Source organism: Acomys russatus, chromosome 24, assembly GCF_903995435.1.
Source record: "Acomys russatus chromosome 24, mAcoRus1.1, whole genome shotgun sequence".
Classification (NCBI taxonomy): domain Eukaryota; kingdom Metazoa; phylum Chordata; class Mammalia; order Rodentia; family Muridae; genus Acomys; species Acomys russatus.
Window position 1 is genome coordinate 56,350,923 of NC_067160.1, and position 16,069 is coordinate 56,366,991.

The window sequence follows — 16,069 nt, forward strand, 5'->3', positions numbered from 1 at the left end:
ATACAGATCTAAGCAGGACTTTTCGCCAACTAGACCAAAGTGGTGTTTATACAACACTCCACTTGACACCAGCATCCCACACCTCGGCAAGGGGAGCGAGGGTGACACAGAGGGAGGAGGGAGGAGGATGGATAAACAACACTAAGGGTATTTGAAAAATGCATCGGAGGTCATATTATTTTATGGTTACACAAATTACATATAATATATAGGTTTGTATGTGTGTGTGTGTGTGTTTATACATATAATTTAATTGAGGTTATATTACTTAGGTTGACAATACTCCCCTCAAAACCTAGACTAGCTAACAAAAGCCTCAATGCCAGGCATGGGAAACTTTCTTCTCAGGTGTTGGTCAGGGGAATCTAAGAGATTCCCAAAACATGGGCTTTTGCCATAATTCTTGGTGCCTTTGAGAGAGATGGTTAAGACCCTATTGCTAAAGATCCCACACACTTCAGCCATGGGACCTTGAGAAATCTACCTAGAGCTAGCCTGGAAGCTTCCTCCCATGGAAGGAGTCGTGTAAGCCACTAAGGGAGGAAAAGCAATCAGGAGTCCCATCTAACACCCATCAACCACAATGACCAGCATGGCAAAGTATCCTGGGATAACCAACAGCCACCAAATTGGACCTAAGACCTGCCCAATAGGAGGAAATTCATGCCTGGGACTGGAAATTTAGCCAACTAGCCACAATTGGTTGAGGCCATGAGCCCTACAATTTCTGATTGCATTCTAAATATCTATCCTTATATCCCCAGATAGATGCCTCACCCCTCATCAAAGAAGCTTCTTTTTGTACCAGATGGAAACCATCGCAGAAAGCCACAACTGGTCAAAAGGCAGAGAACAACTGACCATGGGGCCCTGTCCTCAATGGGCACATTTACAACATAACCCCTACACTTAAGGCTCAGGGAGCACCTCAGAAGAGATAGACAGAAAGATCATCAGAACTGGAAGGACCAGAACATCTCCTCAATATAATCTCTTTCAAAATGAAAAGTGGATGTGCAGTGGGAGGCTGAGGAGGAGGCGGTGGAGCTGGAAGGAATTCGGGGGAAACAGTGCATGTTAAACAGGATCAAGATACATTGTATCAAATTCTCAAATCATTAATTAAAATATATTATGAAAAATGAAACTTTTGAAATTTTAAAGAAAACAAGAATGACCACAGGATATAGTAATTTCATCTCTGGGTATATATTAGAATCAGGAGCACAGATTTTCAAAGCCAAAATCTTCATGGTTGTAGCAGGATTATTTACAACAGCCAGAAGGAAGCAACTCAGCCATGTTTGTTAACCAGGGGGAGAGTGAAGAAATCGTGGTCTACGCATTGAGAGACACTCAGACTTACGAAGGAATGACACTGTGGTATTTGTTTCAACATGGACAGACCTTTGGAATGAGACAGTGAGGAAATAAGCCACTTACCAAAGGACAAACTGACAGTCTACCTATCTGAGGTACCCAGGGACCCAAACGAGCAGAGAGAAAGTAGAGTGGAGGTTGTCAAGGAGCTGGGGACGAAAAAGAGGGGAGTTGTGGATGTTTGTTGAATGAGTGTCAACCCTGTGAGAAAAACATTGTGGACGTAGATAATGCTGATGGCTGCAGAACAACATGAACGAAACTTTAATACCATCATACGTGTAAGATGGCTAAAACAGCAACTCCAGCATTGTGTATATTTTGTTACAATTTAAAATGAATTTTTTGGATGAGTTACATATGACAGTACTGAGCATGTTTCTGACAGTGACACCTGCAAACGTGATGCTGTGGTTCTCCGGAGGAACAGAATAAGCATAATGTACATAGTTATAAAAGTATTATTTTTGAAATGCATGAAGAAATCAAATGTTCAGAGACCTGTATAAGTTTCCAAAAGCAAAGAGCAAGTGAACAAATGAGTGTGTGTGTGTGTGTGTGTGTGTGTGTGTGTGTGTGTGTATCAGAGAGAGAGAGAGGGAGGGAGGGAGGGAGAGGGAGGGAGGGAGGGAGAGAGAGAGAGAGAGAGAGAGAGAGAGAAAGAGAGAGAGAGAATGTAGCCTTACCAGCCTAGATGACCACCAACAGATGGATAATCAAAAATGCGGGCCATATACACATTGGAATTTTATTAAGCTGTAAAGAAAAATATGTATAGGAAAGTGGAAGGATCCCAAAAGGATGTTAACTGTGCCGATTCAAACTCAGAAAGACAAAAATTGCGTATTCTCAATCATATATGGACCCTTGCTGGTAGTAGACATATATGCGTGCGCATACCTGTATAATTATATGCGTATTATGTAATATATATGTGGTTACTAGAAAGGAAAACAAGCAGGGGTAAAAACAGGTTCTCAGGAAAAGTTGAGGGAAAGCAAAAGGATAGCATGTGATATGAAAGAGGAAAAGATTTCAGGAAAGATTATTTAAAAAGGACAAGAGGTGGGGTGGGCAGAGGAGAGAGAGAAGAATCTATTAAACCGCACTGGTCAAAAGTGCCATAATGATATCAAACACCTTGCATGGTAATTAAAATTTGGTTAACTTAAAATAGTGCGTCGTGGAGGAGCTCACGTGATGTTTTACATGCTTTCCCCCTTAGTACCAGGCTTGGCTAATGAAGTCAACGGAAGCGGCAGCACCCTCAGGCATATACCCCCATGAGCCCAAGCTCAGTATTTGTAGCTATGGGTGCTCACTGCCTGGATGAGCTGCTAAGATCGTTTGCAGAAAGAAGTGGAAGATTAGGAGGGAAGACGATCTGTGAATCAATCACGTGGCTGTTGGGATGTGCGCTGAGCGCCGCCTATCTACTTTATCCCGGGTGACTGCGCCCTCTTCTGTTCAGTACAAGACTGGCAGCTCGGCACTCTGTCCGATCCATCCAACAGCACAGCCAGCCTAGCCAGGGTGAATGAAGCCACTTTTCCTGACCCAGAAGCTTCTGTTTTCCACTTATAGATTGTTTCTATTTAATATTAGCTTACTCACAGCTATGGACAAACCTTAAAATCCACGGTAGGGTCCTCAGCGTCTGAAGACTGTTGAGATATTTATTACAAGGGAAGTTAGTGCCTAGACCTGCTCCATAGGGTCGCCCCTGGATCTCGGATGGGGACTTTATGGTGGCCCTGGCCCTTGGTGACTCAATCAGGAAAAACTGTCTGTGGGTGATGAAGAGACGGGAGCCTCACCCACCCAGTGGGTGACCCACACGTCGTGCCCAATCCCAGCCGGTAGAACAGGCAGTTCCTCTCACCACCATGTCCCTCAGTCCGTACCTCCGTCCCCTCCTCAGCTACTAAGGTGCCGGCTGAAGTACGGGGACACCACCCACCAGCTTCCTTCTGTCTCACGGTCACCCTGTGTTTCTCATGTCTGTACTCCAAAGTTGTTCCCTTATCTATATCCCCATTGCTCCACGGTGTGCTTTTACGCTGTAGCTCAGTGGAGTCACTGGTAACAAGATACCCTCTTCGGCTCAAATCTCCATGTTCTGTGCCTCAGCAACATCTCATCAGTGCCTCATCCACCAAAGCCATCCCAGGAGGAGCCTCCCCACGCACGAGGTAGCACGCTACAGTGCTGGGCACGGCCTTCTTTCTCTGAATTGGCTGTGTTATTTTGTTGATTCGAGTAGTCCCTTGGTTTTTTGGGAAGGCAGACTCCTGTCAGTGTTGTGCCTCGGTTCCTAGTTCGGTCCTTTTGTTGTCTGTATCCATTCTGTTTAAATCTATAACCTATGAGATTTTTCTACATTAAGAAGTGTAGGCTAGTTGGCATGGAACTGAACTTCCACCGCACCATGCCTACATCCTACTAATTCTGTGACTTTAGGCGAGTCTTTTCAACTAAATGGGATTAAACAAGCTCTTGCCTTCTATGACTGACGACAGGAGATGGCTGTCCTTTAACTCTTCGCCTGGCAAAAGCTAACCCTTCTTGTCAGAGACCTGAGAACCCAATAGCAAATCCTGGGGACGTTTAACAGAGTGAGTTGGGTGAAGAAACTGCCCAGCACGTGCAAGGTAATATTTGGTCTTTGAAATCTGCTTCAGATTTAGGTCAAGGTAAGCTTGGTCCCTGCTGTGGGCTCTTTAATAGGGAATGTTGACCAGAATTCACACTGTGTGCTGACCCAGCACTTTTCAGGTTTGATGAGGAGGAAATTACCACCTTCTTTATAGCAAGAAACAAAAGCTAGGCGGGATGATGTGTTGTACCAGAGGGATGGAACAAGTCTCCCGGGGCTACGATGGAAACAGTGAAGACAACACTGGTGGTGATGCTACTGGTTGGGAAACTGCTGCTCTTGGCAATAGTGGTCCAGCTGTTATTCAAGTTCCTGCTATGTGACAGGAGATAAACACATGGATTAGCTCACTCAATAATAATAATAATAATGTTATCATTTTTATTTCTCACTTTGTATATGAAAATCCTAAAATACATAGGTGTCTTGGTTACGGTTTCTATGGCTATGAAGAGACAGCAACTTTTATAAAGTTTAATTAGGGCTGGATTAGAGTTCGGAGGTTTAGTCCGTTGTCGTCATGGCAGGATACAGATAAACATGGTGCTGGAGACGCAGCTGAGAACTCTACATGTGGATTGGCAGGCAACAGGAAGAGAGAGTGACACTGGGTCTGACTTGAGCATCTGAGACCTCAAAGCCTGCCCCCAGTGACACACTTCCTCCCACAAAGCCACATCTTCTCCAGCAAGGCCACAGTTCCTAATAGTGCCACTCTATGAAGGAGTGAGCCTATGGGGGGCCATTTTCTTTCAAAACACTACAATATAATTAAGTTACTCGACCAATATTCTAGGAAATGACAGGTTTAGGCTTGATCTGACATAGCTTATATATATATATATGGCCGTGTAGGAAATATTTTTTGCAGATTACATAGAGCTAGTCACAAATATTTATATTTGCTTTCATAATATAAATGCAGCCATAGGAAATATTTCAACAAATAAACTGGCTGTTTCACAATAAAACTTTATTCATAAAACAAGAAGTAGTAGGCTGATGTTGGCCCAAAAGCCAAATGCTCTTTTTCAAAAAAAACTGGGGAGGGCGAGGGGGAGCCTTCAATCCCAGCACTCGGGAGGCAGAGTCAGGCAGATCTCTGGGATTTTGAGTCCAGCATAGTCCACAGGTGAATCCAGACAAGCCAGAGCTGCACAGTCAAATTATTCTATCTCAAACAAACAAAAAGAACTTATTTTGTATATGTGTTCCTGAACAAGTATATGTGTTACCAAATGAGTGCCGTGTCCATGGATTCCAGAACTCGGCATTAGGTTCCATGGAACTGGAAATACAGTGAGTTATGAACTGCCTGGTGTAGGTGCTAGAAACCGTGGTCCTCTGCAAGAGCAGCAAGTGCTCTTAACCACCAAGACATCTCTCCAGTTCCCCCAACCCATGTTCTTAAGAAAGAACAAAACAAAACAAATATCTATAAGCACTACATCTCTCTGGGAAATAAAATAATAACCATAAAATGTTGGACAACTCCTTAGCCTTTGTACTGTGAAAAGAGGTGCAATTCATTCTGTGCATTATCTGTATAGAAACACATTCTGTACTAGGACCATCCAAGGTCTCATTTATCTACAGAATTAACAGAGAAAATCTCCCCTATCGTGAGTTTAGCATCCAGAAGTATTAAGCTGGGGAATCCAACAGACACTGTCACATTTGATAAATTATACAATATGCTAAGTGGTGGTACCACGGGGGCGGGGGGAAACGAAGACTGACGAGGGGAGCGTAGGAACACAAAATAGATGCACACAGTGGTGAAGGCAGATTGAGAATGTAGCGTTAAATCAGAGACCTAGAAGAAGAGAAGGAGAGAGCCGTTCTAGCATTGGTGCAGGGCTCTACGGGCAGAGAGATAAGTCAGTGCCATGATCCTGGGAGGAGCAGCCCTTGCCTGTTCAAGGAAGAGGAAAACATCTACGTGGGTGGCCCTTGCTCTCTTTAATAGGGAAAGTCGGGGATCTAATGAAAGCCTTACTTTGTAGGGTTTTATAAACAAAGTGATGATTTATCATTTATTTGCAGTGCTATAGGGACCAGAAAAATAATAAGGGCCGACTCCAGCAGTGAAAGGATTACTCTGACACTGCTTGGTGTGACAGCTTTGTGTTCATGGCTCAATTTTCATATTGTTCTCTGTCATGGAAGTTAATGAATCCTTCTGACTTTGATTCCACATTCATAAAACAGATAAAAAGTGGTGTAACCGCACAGGTATAAGAGTGTGAAGTGGAAAAGGCCAGACAGACCATGTATCTACATTCAGGGGACCCTGAGCTGTTTGTGTTTGCAAGCTCATGACTTCAATACGCTGCATTGCTGCTTTATTTCTGTTCCTTCAAAGGCACTGCCATTCTTACAAAGGTGGGGATGAGTCACCTGGGAGACACTGTCCCTTTCCAAATGTGACGAGATCTAGACATACAAAGACCATAAATAATTGAGATGTTTGCTGAGAAGGAAAGAAAAACCAATGAATACTGTGGAGGATAAAACAACAACAGAAAGCGGAAACACAAATTTCGAGTCATCGTGACAAGGTGTACTAGTGATTAATTATATGTAACAAATATGCCCCAAACCTAAAGCAAGAAACGTCTATTATTCCTCAATCCAGTGGATCTGGAATCAGGCAGTTCCTTCAGCAGGTTCTCACAAGGTTGCAGACTGGGTATCAGCTAGGGCTGGAGACACTGAAAGGCTCGACTGTGGTAGAGGGTCTGCCTCTTGCTTCGCCCTCCAGAGTGACGGCATGAGACCTCTTTTCTGCACTGTGTGGCGCTATGGCCTACAGGGCGTTAGGACTGACCTAACCACGGCAACAAAGAATGAAGAAATGACAGACACACATAGAGAAAAGATGGCATTAAGTGGGCCATGCACCCTGATGGAGATGAGCCAGCAGGCAGGAAATTTAATACATTTTTTTTTTATACACAGCACAACAAGGAGACTGGTCATGGCACACAGGTGTAGGAGGGAGGCCAGTTAGTGAGTCTCAGCAGGATCCTCTGTAAGCGAGCAGTCTCTAGCTACAGAGATGAGAAGGCTGTGCCTAATACTTCCTGACCAGCGAAAGGTCCATCGACATCTATATACAGGCCAGGAGGAGGTCTTGCCATTCCCATCATTTTGAGCCTTGACATGGCTGTGCTTACGTCAACAATACACATTCGCTTGGGCCATCATCTCTGCACAGCGTGGGTCTCTCTGTGGGGTCACTCGGGTGTCCTTGTCATGTGGTAGCTGACCTCCCCAAGGTGAATAATCCAGGAACAAGCAACAAGCATGCTGCAGTCCCTCTTATGCCATAGTCGGAAGTGACACACTTCTGTTTCCCATGTTCCACGGAGCATGTTTACTGGAAGCAAGTCACCAGGTTTAGCCTACTGTCAAGGGATGGTAAATGAAATACCATCTCCTGTAGGAGTATATGAAAATTTTCTTTGTTAATTTTGGTTAGCACACAGAATAATAGGTTTCTATATGACATTTTCATGGGTGTTTATTGGTACACTTTGCTCATGCTCGTTTTTTTTTAATTACCCTTCCTCCTATGATGAGGCCCCAGAAATACTTATGAATCTATGGACATATTTTAAAACTACCCAATCCACTTTTTTGTTTTCTGGTTTATAAGGAAGAGAGAGTTATTTGACTCATCTCCAAAAGCCTGGAAAGCTGAGACTAGCACTTGCCTCTGGTGTGGTCCCCCTTGCCAGTGAAGATGCTTCAGAGACCCAAAGGGCAGGTTAGGGCACTGCCTAGGGAAAGAGGCTTATTCAGGCATAGAGCCTCGCCAGCTTTTACAATGGATCCACAGCTGAGATCAGCTCATGAACTTGATAATCCTTAACAAGATTACCTCATCGCTCTGCCCTCGGGACATAACAACTTCTCAAAGGCCTCAATATTGACAATGAGGATGAAAGCTCAGCGTGAGATTGCTCCTCGTTTGTAAAGTAATGGGTTTCAACATGGCAGACATGCATATAATATGCTTTAATCATGATAATTCTTTCTACAACCCCTTGTGATCTCTTCCCCCCTCTTTTCTGCTCCCTAATAACCCTTACTTGCCTTCTTGTTCTTTTCTTCTCACTAGATTTCACAGGTGAGAGAAATTATGCATTACCTGTCTTTTTGAGGTTGGTTTATTCCAGTAAAGCAGTGTTAAACATGAAGAGCCCCAGTGCCATTTTTTTTTCCTAAAGTAACACATTATTGTTGATGGCATAATAGGATTCCATAGTATGTGTACACCCAGTCGCTCACTGATGAGAGCCTAGGCTGATTCTTTAGTTCGGATACTGTGACCAGTGTAGAGACAAACATCAGCACGCATTTCGATGGAGACTCCGAAGCATGGGCGTACACTGGGACCTAACCCATAGTAATCAGCAGCTCCAACCAAGGGAGACATCAACTTGTTAGTGACGTCTGCTTCCTGTTGTACCAGAAGCAGACCCGAACCCCTTACGGAGACCATTTTCTTTTTGTGTGTGGAGACTCTGTTAATAAAGGTTGCGTCCTTCCACTCGTTGATCCTAGAGGGGATCCTTCCCATCTCACAGCAGCGAGGCTGGCAGAAACATCCATGCTTGCTCACCCCAGCAAGCTTGCCACATCCCTGCAGACCAGCCACACACAGGAGGTAGGTGCAGGTGACTTTATTGGGGCCTCACGGCACTGTTCACTGGACACTTGGGTACAACTTACTGAAGGCGGAGTCAGGAAAGGTGGCGTGGGCAGATGAAGCTATGACTTCTTTGAAATTTTAACTTTATCATTTTGAGAATTTTATGCGTGAGTATTATATTTACATCATGTCTACAGCCTGTTCCTCGCTGTAGCTGCTCCTAGTACCTTCTAGTCTCTCTCAAACTCATGACCATGTCTTCTATAACTATTATTGTTACACACACACACACACACACACACACACACACACACACACGTACACACACGCATGCACACACACGATACTTAGTGTTGCTTGTGTGTACATGCATTAAGGGCTGACCCTCTGGAACTGGACCTATTGAGGAGCTCATCACTATGGAAGATGAATTCTCCATTTCTCACCGGCCCATCATTCTTCATCTAGGAGTATAAGGCCTGTGGGTTTCCTCATCTACAGTGCACACCAACGGGTGTAGTCGCTATGCCGGTCTTGTTCAGGCAACCACATCATTGGGATTTCTTGGGTACAGCATGCCTGTCATGGCTAAAAGACACTAACTCACAGCCTGGCCTTTTGGCTATTTTTAGATGAAACAACATTGTCTTCTCGGACAGATAAAACTCTACCTTGCCTACAGGCTGCTTCTTTCTGGAGTTCTGTTTCATTTTTGCGGACACTGTAGTGTTGTTTCTACTTAGTCAACTAATAGCCCATCTGAAAAGTTTTCATAAGACAGCTTGCATCTACATTAAATTTACTTTCCTGAGAGGAGTTTGCTGAAGTAACAATCAAATAGTTATCAGTAGAATTCAAAACTTCTAACACTTTTATTATGCCCTTATCCTTAGCTTTAATTCGGTTACAATTTGTGGAGGTATTAAAAACATATTAATTATTTCATTACTACATATTGTTTTACCAAGTACTTAAGACAAGGAAAGTATAGAGTCATAGGAGTTTGTCACACATAGTGTTCAAAAAAAAAAAAAATCAAGCTAGCAGAGCCACTGCAGGGTAGACCAAGGCAACGAAAACTGGATGAGTACACATGAATGACACCACTGCTGTACATAAGACACTATACTGCTTTCAGACTTTTTTTAATATAGTTTCTATGGTGTTGTCCTATGGAAAGCTACCTGTGGGTACATGTGTACAAAGGAAAATGTGTTGACACTGGGATTTTTTTTGCTAATGCATCCCAAGATAGGTAAGCATGCATAGTTTTCTCTTTGGCTTGTCTGGACTTTCTGGTTTTACTACAACTCTTGCCTAAACATTCCTAAACAGATCTCCGCCTCCAGCAGCTCCTCACGTCTGGCAAAGGCAGGCAGGAGGGACTGAAGAAAGGAAGGAGGAAAGAGAGAGAAGAAAAAAGTTGCTCGGGCTTCCTGGACCTACTACCTGAAACTACTGAGTGTATCTGGAGAGCTGGGATGGCCAAAGGAAGTCCTTCAGTGTCCTTGGGAGAAGTCGGTCTATAGACGCTTCCTTCATTGAGAGAGAGGGCGCAACAGCAAGTGTTTGTGGAAGTTTAGGATGGTGTGAACTCATTCTGGGAAAACCTGCTCCTCCCTAGTGAGTTTCAGGGCTCCTCCCTGAATCTTTAGTGTCTTTCACGTACTTAAAGGACCAAGGCATCTTGGAGGATCAAGCAGACAACGGCTGGAGAAAGGAGAGATCTGAGGGACCCTTTGTGGCATCTTTCCTGCTCTGGACGGGCTGCTCGCATGCCGACAAGCTCTGGAGCCTGCTTTCTGCTCTGGCGTCAGATTTCCCAGCCTTTTATTTGCCTAAAATTTCCTGCTGTTTATTTCAAAAGAGACTGTGGAGCTCACGATGGTTCTGAGTGGGGCACTGTGCTTCCGGTGAGTACTTTGTCACCTGATTCAGTGGTGTCCTTAAAAAAGTGACTTCCAGGTAGACAAGAAGGGCTGTTCTCCCACCTGGCCATCACAGGTAGCTGGGGAGATGGCACCAATATTGCCCTTGGAGCTCTTCTGGCCTTCTTCAGACTAGGAAAGGACTGAGCAGGATTCTCACAGGTTCCTGATTCTAAGTGTGAGGGTGGGGGATGGGACGCCTAGAGCTGCAGCCTGTCATCTTTGGTGAGGAAAGCTGTTGTCCCTTATGGAGCTCCACTGTTGCCTCCCATCAGCCTAGCCACTGTACTAATTCCTTCACTATCCTTTCTGGGGGTGGAAATCACACTAAATCTTGTCCATCTGTTCCTCCCTGGAATTCACTGAGCTAGTAGGTACCCTACTAGAGACTGTACAGTGGCAGATGAGAATGGTCCTTACTCTCACTATAAGCTGGACACAGCTTATATCTTGTCAGCTCTCCTCTCTCTCTCTCTCTCTCTCTCTCTCTCTCTCTCTCTCTCTCTCTCTCTCTCTCTCTCTCTCTCTCTCTGGTTTCTTCAATCACAGATTCAACAAACTGAATTGAAAATATTAGGGAAAAATTGCATATGTGGTGAACATATACAGATCTAATTATTATTTCCTTAAATAGCAGAATTAACTGTTTTATATGCTATTTGCATACTGTAAGTGAAGATGACTGAAGTGTTCAGGGGGACACACCAGTTAGAGACAAGTACTACAGCTACTTTATGTAGTGGCCTTGGTGCCTGTGGGGTTTGGTATCTGCAAGGGTCTCAGAACCAAGTCCCATGCCTCCAAAGGGCTGGAGGATTTCTCAAGCGTGTCCTCTGAGGCTCAGTCTCATGAGCGGCTTGTGCAATAGGGCTCTCTCACGGTGTGGGGGTGCGGGATGGTACCTCCGCATCATGTCTAACATGGGGAAGATGGTTCCACGGACAAAACTCATGTTGGGAAAATGACTTCCAGAGCTCATAGCTCCAGAATCCACATAAAAAGCCTGGTGGGTGCCTGAGGCCAGCCTCTAACTTAGCACCTGGATGGAGAGACAGGAGATCCCTGGGGCAAGCTGGCTAGACTGGTCAAATTGCCAGGCTCCAGGTTCAACAAGAGACCCTGCCCCAGTAAATAATGGCAAAAACTTAAGAAAGACACCCAAGGAGGAGCTGTGGCCTCCATGTGCATTGTCAAACTTGTGGGCATGACACACATGCAGCGATACATATGTGAACATGCATATGCACACGCATACCACATACAAATACACATGAAAAAAAAATGTTCGGCTAGACATCAAAGCAATTTCATACTGCAAAGTTTCCCCCATATACTATCTGCAGAGGTCTACTGTAGAATGCAAATTTTATCTTACAGGATCTCAGAAAATCAGCTGAGAAGTAACTTTGAAAAATAAAATAAGACTTTAAAGAAAGTCCTCAGGATGGAATATATGGTTAAGTGGAAGTAAATGTGCTTTGAAATGTTCGGTAAGAATGGAATAGAGGTAGAGACAGGCTGATCTATGGGTTAAAGCCAGCCTGGCCCACACAGTGAGTTTCAGGCCAGTCGGGATTACATAGTGAGATCCTGTCTCAAAAACAAAACAAAACAGAAAGCCATATACATATACATTTATATTATTACACATATATAAAAATAAACTACATGCAGCAAGAAGAACCACGAAACAGTCAGGAGTTATATCAATGTTACATTAGTAGTGTTTTAGCTATTTGTATTTGGCAACCTTGAAGAATTTGAGACTCACCAAGACAGGAAGTATGTTTTCTGCAAGCACCAGATTTTAATTAAGAAGAGGCCTGGGTGTTGTTTAGCCCACTGTCATGGTTTAGCAAGGAAGAGTCATTACTCAGAGAAGACAAGGGTTTTGCGACTCATCCTCAAACCTTCCAAGTCAGAGTCAGCTCAGGGAAGCCCTCTTTTCTGCTCACAGGGGTCCCACAGGGGTTAAAAATGCCCAAACAACTTGAGGCTTAAGAAAAGACGCCTGTGAATCAAGGGCATCAAAGACCATTGGAGAAGTGGTCTCCTCGCTTTGAAGAGCCCAGAGCTCCAACTCATAGAGTCTACAGCAGAGCAGAGACAGGAGATTGTCTGGGATATGAAAGGTTTCATATGGGGGAGGAACAGACCTCAGACATAATGGGAGGCAGAGGGCTGACCATCTTGCAGAGCTAGGACTGAAAGTTGTGTGTCTGTGTCTGGCACAGTGGATATAGAGGAAGGCAAGATACCTGAGTCTTGAGAGGCCTTCTGGAGCCAGGGCAAGGTAGAGTGGCCCCCCACCCCTACCCTTACGGTGTCTTGTCCCGTCCTGGTGTTTCAGAATGAAGGATTCGGCCTTGAAGGTACTTTATCTACAAGACAAGCAGCTGCTGGCTGGAGGACTGCATGCAGGGAAGGTCATTAAAGGTTGGTCTCTATGAGCCCTCGGTCGGGACTTTCGGGGACACTGCTCAGAAGCCCTGATTCAGCTCTGTGAACCAGCGGCGGGCCTGCAAACCACAGGACCATCATAGGGAGCCACAAAATGGGCTTCAAGCAAAGTGGAGATAGAGATGAGATATTTTCCAGGACAAACGACTTATGGGTCCATCACAGGCTTTTGAATACTCTACCTCTTTAGGAACCAGGACTGTGCAGAAGCCCAAATGGGTGGACTCCTCTCCTCCATCCTGCTAATAATAGGTGCCACTCTTGGGCCTCTTGCTTACTTATTGTGCCCTCATACTTTGACAGGCCTTTTCTCCAACAACATACACATATTTACTTGGCCACCCTTATGAGGTACTAAAGCCATGCATACCCCCTTTTGCTGCATTGTGTGTGTAAGTGTGTGTGTGTGTGTGTGTGTGTGTGTGTGTGTGTGTGGAAATACTACATGAGGGTAGTGAACGCATCTGTGAACACATAAGCTCATGTAGATAAATATGGTTATGTGTGTAAGTATGTATGTGTACACTATATGCACATAAGCACTGTATGTATGTGTGCCTATGGATGCGTACATATTTTGATTATGTGTGACACGTATGGGGTGCATACATATGGTGATTGTATCTACATACATATGCATGTATTGATGTCATGTGTGTGTCTATGCATGTGTATATCAGGTGATGGGTGATGTACAGCGAAGAGTGAAATCCTTTTCTGCTTACAGAAACCCTATGGGGGGGGCGAAGGGCATTTATATAGCACTAACAGGACCAAACACGGTCCAGAAAAGAGACCTAAGGATCGAGGGAGAGGTGGGAGGGGTGATCTCTCGGAACTTAAAGAATCTCTCAGAGTTTGGCCCTAAACAAGAGAGATTGGATAGGGGACTGTGCCTGGCGCTCCTATGTTTTGGTTTCTGATCTGAAACAGGCGGCAGGAGATTAGCCTTATCCGTGTGCTGGAAGGTAGGATGCCTCACACTTGCTCTACTCCAGGTAAGCCCCTACTCGGAGAGCGTGGATAGACGGACAACCAAGCTCCTGCATCTTGCCTTCTTCCTCTAGGTGAGGAGATCAGTGTGGTCCCAAATCGGACACTGGATGCCAGTCTGTCCCCTGTCATCCTGGGTGTTCAGGGCGGAAGCCAGTGCCTGTGCTGTGGAACAGAGAAGGAGCCAGTTCTCAAACTTGAGGTGAGTCTCACTGCAGCGTCTTGCCTTCTGGGTCTGAGCCACGCCAGGTACCTTTGGAGCCCGGCGAAAGTACTACTGGCCCAACGCTGCCTCCTCTCTCAAGGACCTTTCCTTTGCCCCGATCAGCCCTCTCACCTGTCCACTCTTGTGTCTCATCCGTCATGGCCCTTTTGTATAGCCAGTGAACATTATGGAGCTCTACCTCGGGACCAAAGAATCAAAGAGCTTCACCTTCTACCGGCGGGATATGGGCCTTACCTCCAGCTTCGAGTCAGCTGCCTACCCTGGCTGGTTCCTCTGCACCACGCCCGAAGCTGACCAGCCTGTCAGGCTCACCCAGATCTCTGAGAACATCGCCTGCAATGCTCCCATCACGGACTTCTACTTTCAGCCATGTGACTAGGGCTGTGTAGTCCGCCAAACTCCCTAAGCAGAAGCAGAGTAGGCTCCGGGAGTCGGGGGTGGGGCCAGGTCACCTCCATAGAGGAGCTCCCTAATGGATGACTTACTCCTCTTCCTCCTCCCCACAGGACCCCCTCTTCTGACTTATAAGGCACACAGGCACTCTCTCTCCTCCAGTTTCCCAGTGCCGGTAAAGCCTCTGGTATTTGGAGCTGTGTAGATTTCCTTCCAGTTGGATGGTACTACCACTGGTGTGGAGCCTAATAGAAACCACACAGGACAAAGAACAACGTAAAAGGATTCTTGGGTGAGGGGGAAGTGGGGATTGTTCATGGGCAGTGGCCATTGCCAGTTGTGCAGAAGAAGGTGTCGATCTTCAGCCGGCAGGGCACCTTCCCTCAATCCTGCCGCTGGCTTCCATGCCTGGCTTCATCTTCCGGTCCTGGACTGAGAGGGTGATGCCGGGATAGAGGACAGAGGATGGCCAGGTCCTGGGTTTGAAGCCAGACATAAAACAAAAAATCCCTGATTCTGGTCTCTACTCACATAGAGAGATGTTTGTGAGCATTACGAGGGAAGAGCTTGCTACAAAGTAACATATCTTGTAATTTCATCTTAATTAAAATATACTTATCTATATTATATATTTTAAAAAGGGGGTCTGGAAGTGTTTACATCAGTTGTAGCCATGTGCAGGTGGGGACAGTATTTGTATTTGTCTTTATTAACTTTGCCATTATGGAGGTGGGTTGTTTACATAATAATAAGAAAAGGAATCAATTCCGAGGGCAGTGGAGCAGACACAGTGTCTGACTGTCCTCTGCTACCCTGAAGTGAAACCCAAACTGAGCTCAGCTGCCCTGAGTGGCAGGAGCAGAGAGCAAGAGGCAGAGCCCTGAGAACCAGAGGAGGAGGTGAAGAGTTTGTGCTGGGACCTCCTGGGTAAGGGATTTACAGAAAAAATATTGGAAAGAAGAAAGAGGTGAAAGGAGGTGAGGAGAAAGGAAGAAGGAAAGGCAAGGGGGCAAACTGTCCTGTGCTTGGACCTGGGATAGCCTCAGCCTCAACCCCACGGAGTCCAAGGCATGACAGCCGACTCCCAAGGGCTCTACCTTGCCTCTAGGAGAGTTTCCATCTCAAATTCACATCCCTCTGAAATCTACGAAGATCTTACCCGGGCAGGGTCTTTACAGGTTAAAAAAAAAAAATGCTGCACTAAATCTCACTTAACTCCTTGTCCTTAGACACAGAAGAGACGCAGGGGACAGGCCCATGTGAGAGACAGGGGCAAAGGTTAAAGTGACTGACTTTGCTTCCACCAGCCAAACAGGGGCTACAGTGTAGGCTCTGTTTTTGTTTTTGTTTTTAAACAATTAAACTTCATTATA

General features: G+C 45.3%; 2 protein-coding genes across 3 annotated transcripts in view; both read left to right on the forward strand.

The window, feature by feature from the left end:
- The window catches only part of Il1rn (interleukin 1 receptor antagonist), a 225,199-nt gene that overhangs the window by 144,336 nt on the left and 64,794 nt on the right, over positions 1-16,069 (forward strand). The gene's annotated exons all lie outside the window — the stretch shown is intronic.
- Positions 10,063-14,846, forward strand: Il36rn (interleukin 36 receptor antagonist). The gene is made up of 4 exons (XM_051167023.1): positions 10,063-10,609; positions 12,975-13,060; positions 14,152-14,279; positions 14,458-14,846. Exons 1-4 carry the CDS (start codon positions 10,581-10,583, stop codon positions 14,680-14,682), a joined length of 468 nt encoding a protein of 155 aa, XP_051022980.1. The 5' UTR covers positions 10,063-10,580; the 3' UTR covers positions 14,683-14,846.

Coding starts and splice junctions, on each gene's coding strand:
- Il36rn (XM_051167023.1), top strand. CDS start 10,581: ATGGTTCTGAGTGGGGCACTGTGCTTCCG. Junction 13,061..14,151: donor TGCAGGGAAGGTCATTAAAG/GTTGGTCTCTAT, acceptor TTCTTCCTCTAG/GTGAGGAGATCAGTGTGGTC. Junction 14,280..14,457: donor AGCCAGTTCTCAAACTTGAG/GTGAGTCTCACT, acceptor CCTTTTGTATAG/CCAGTGAACATTATGGAGCT.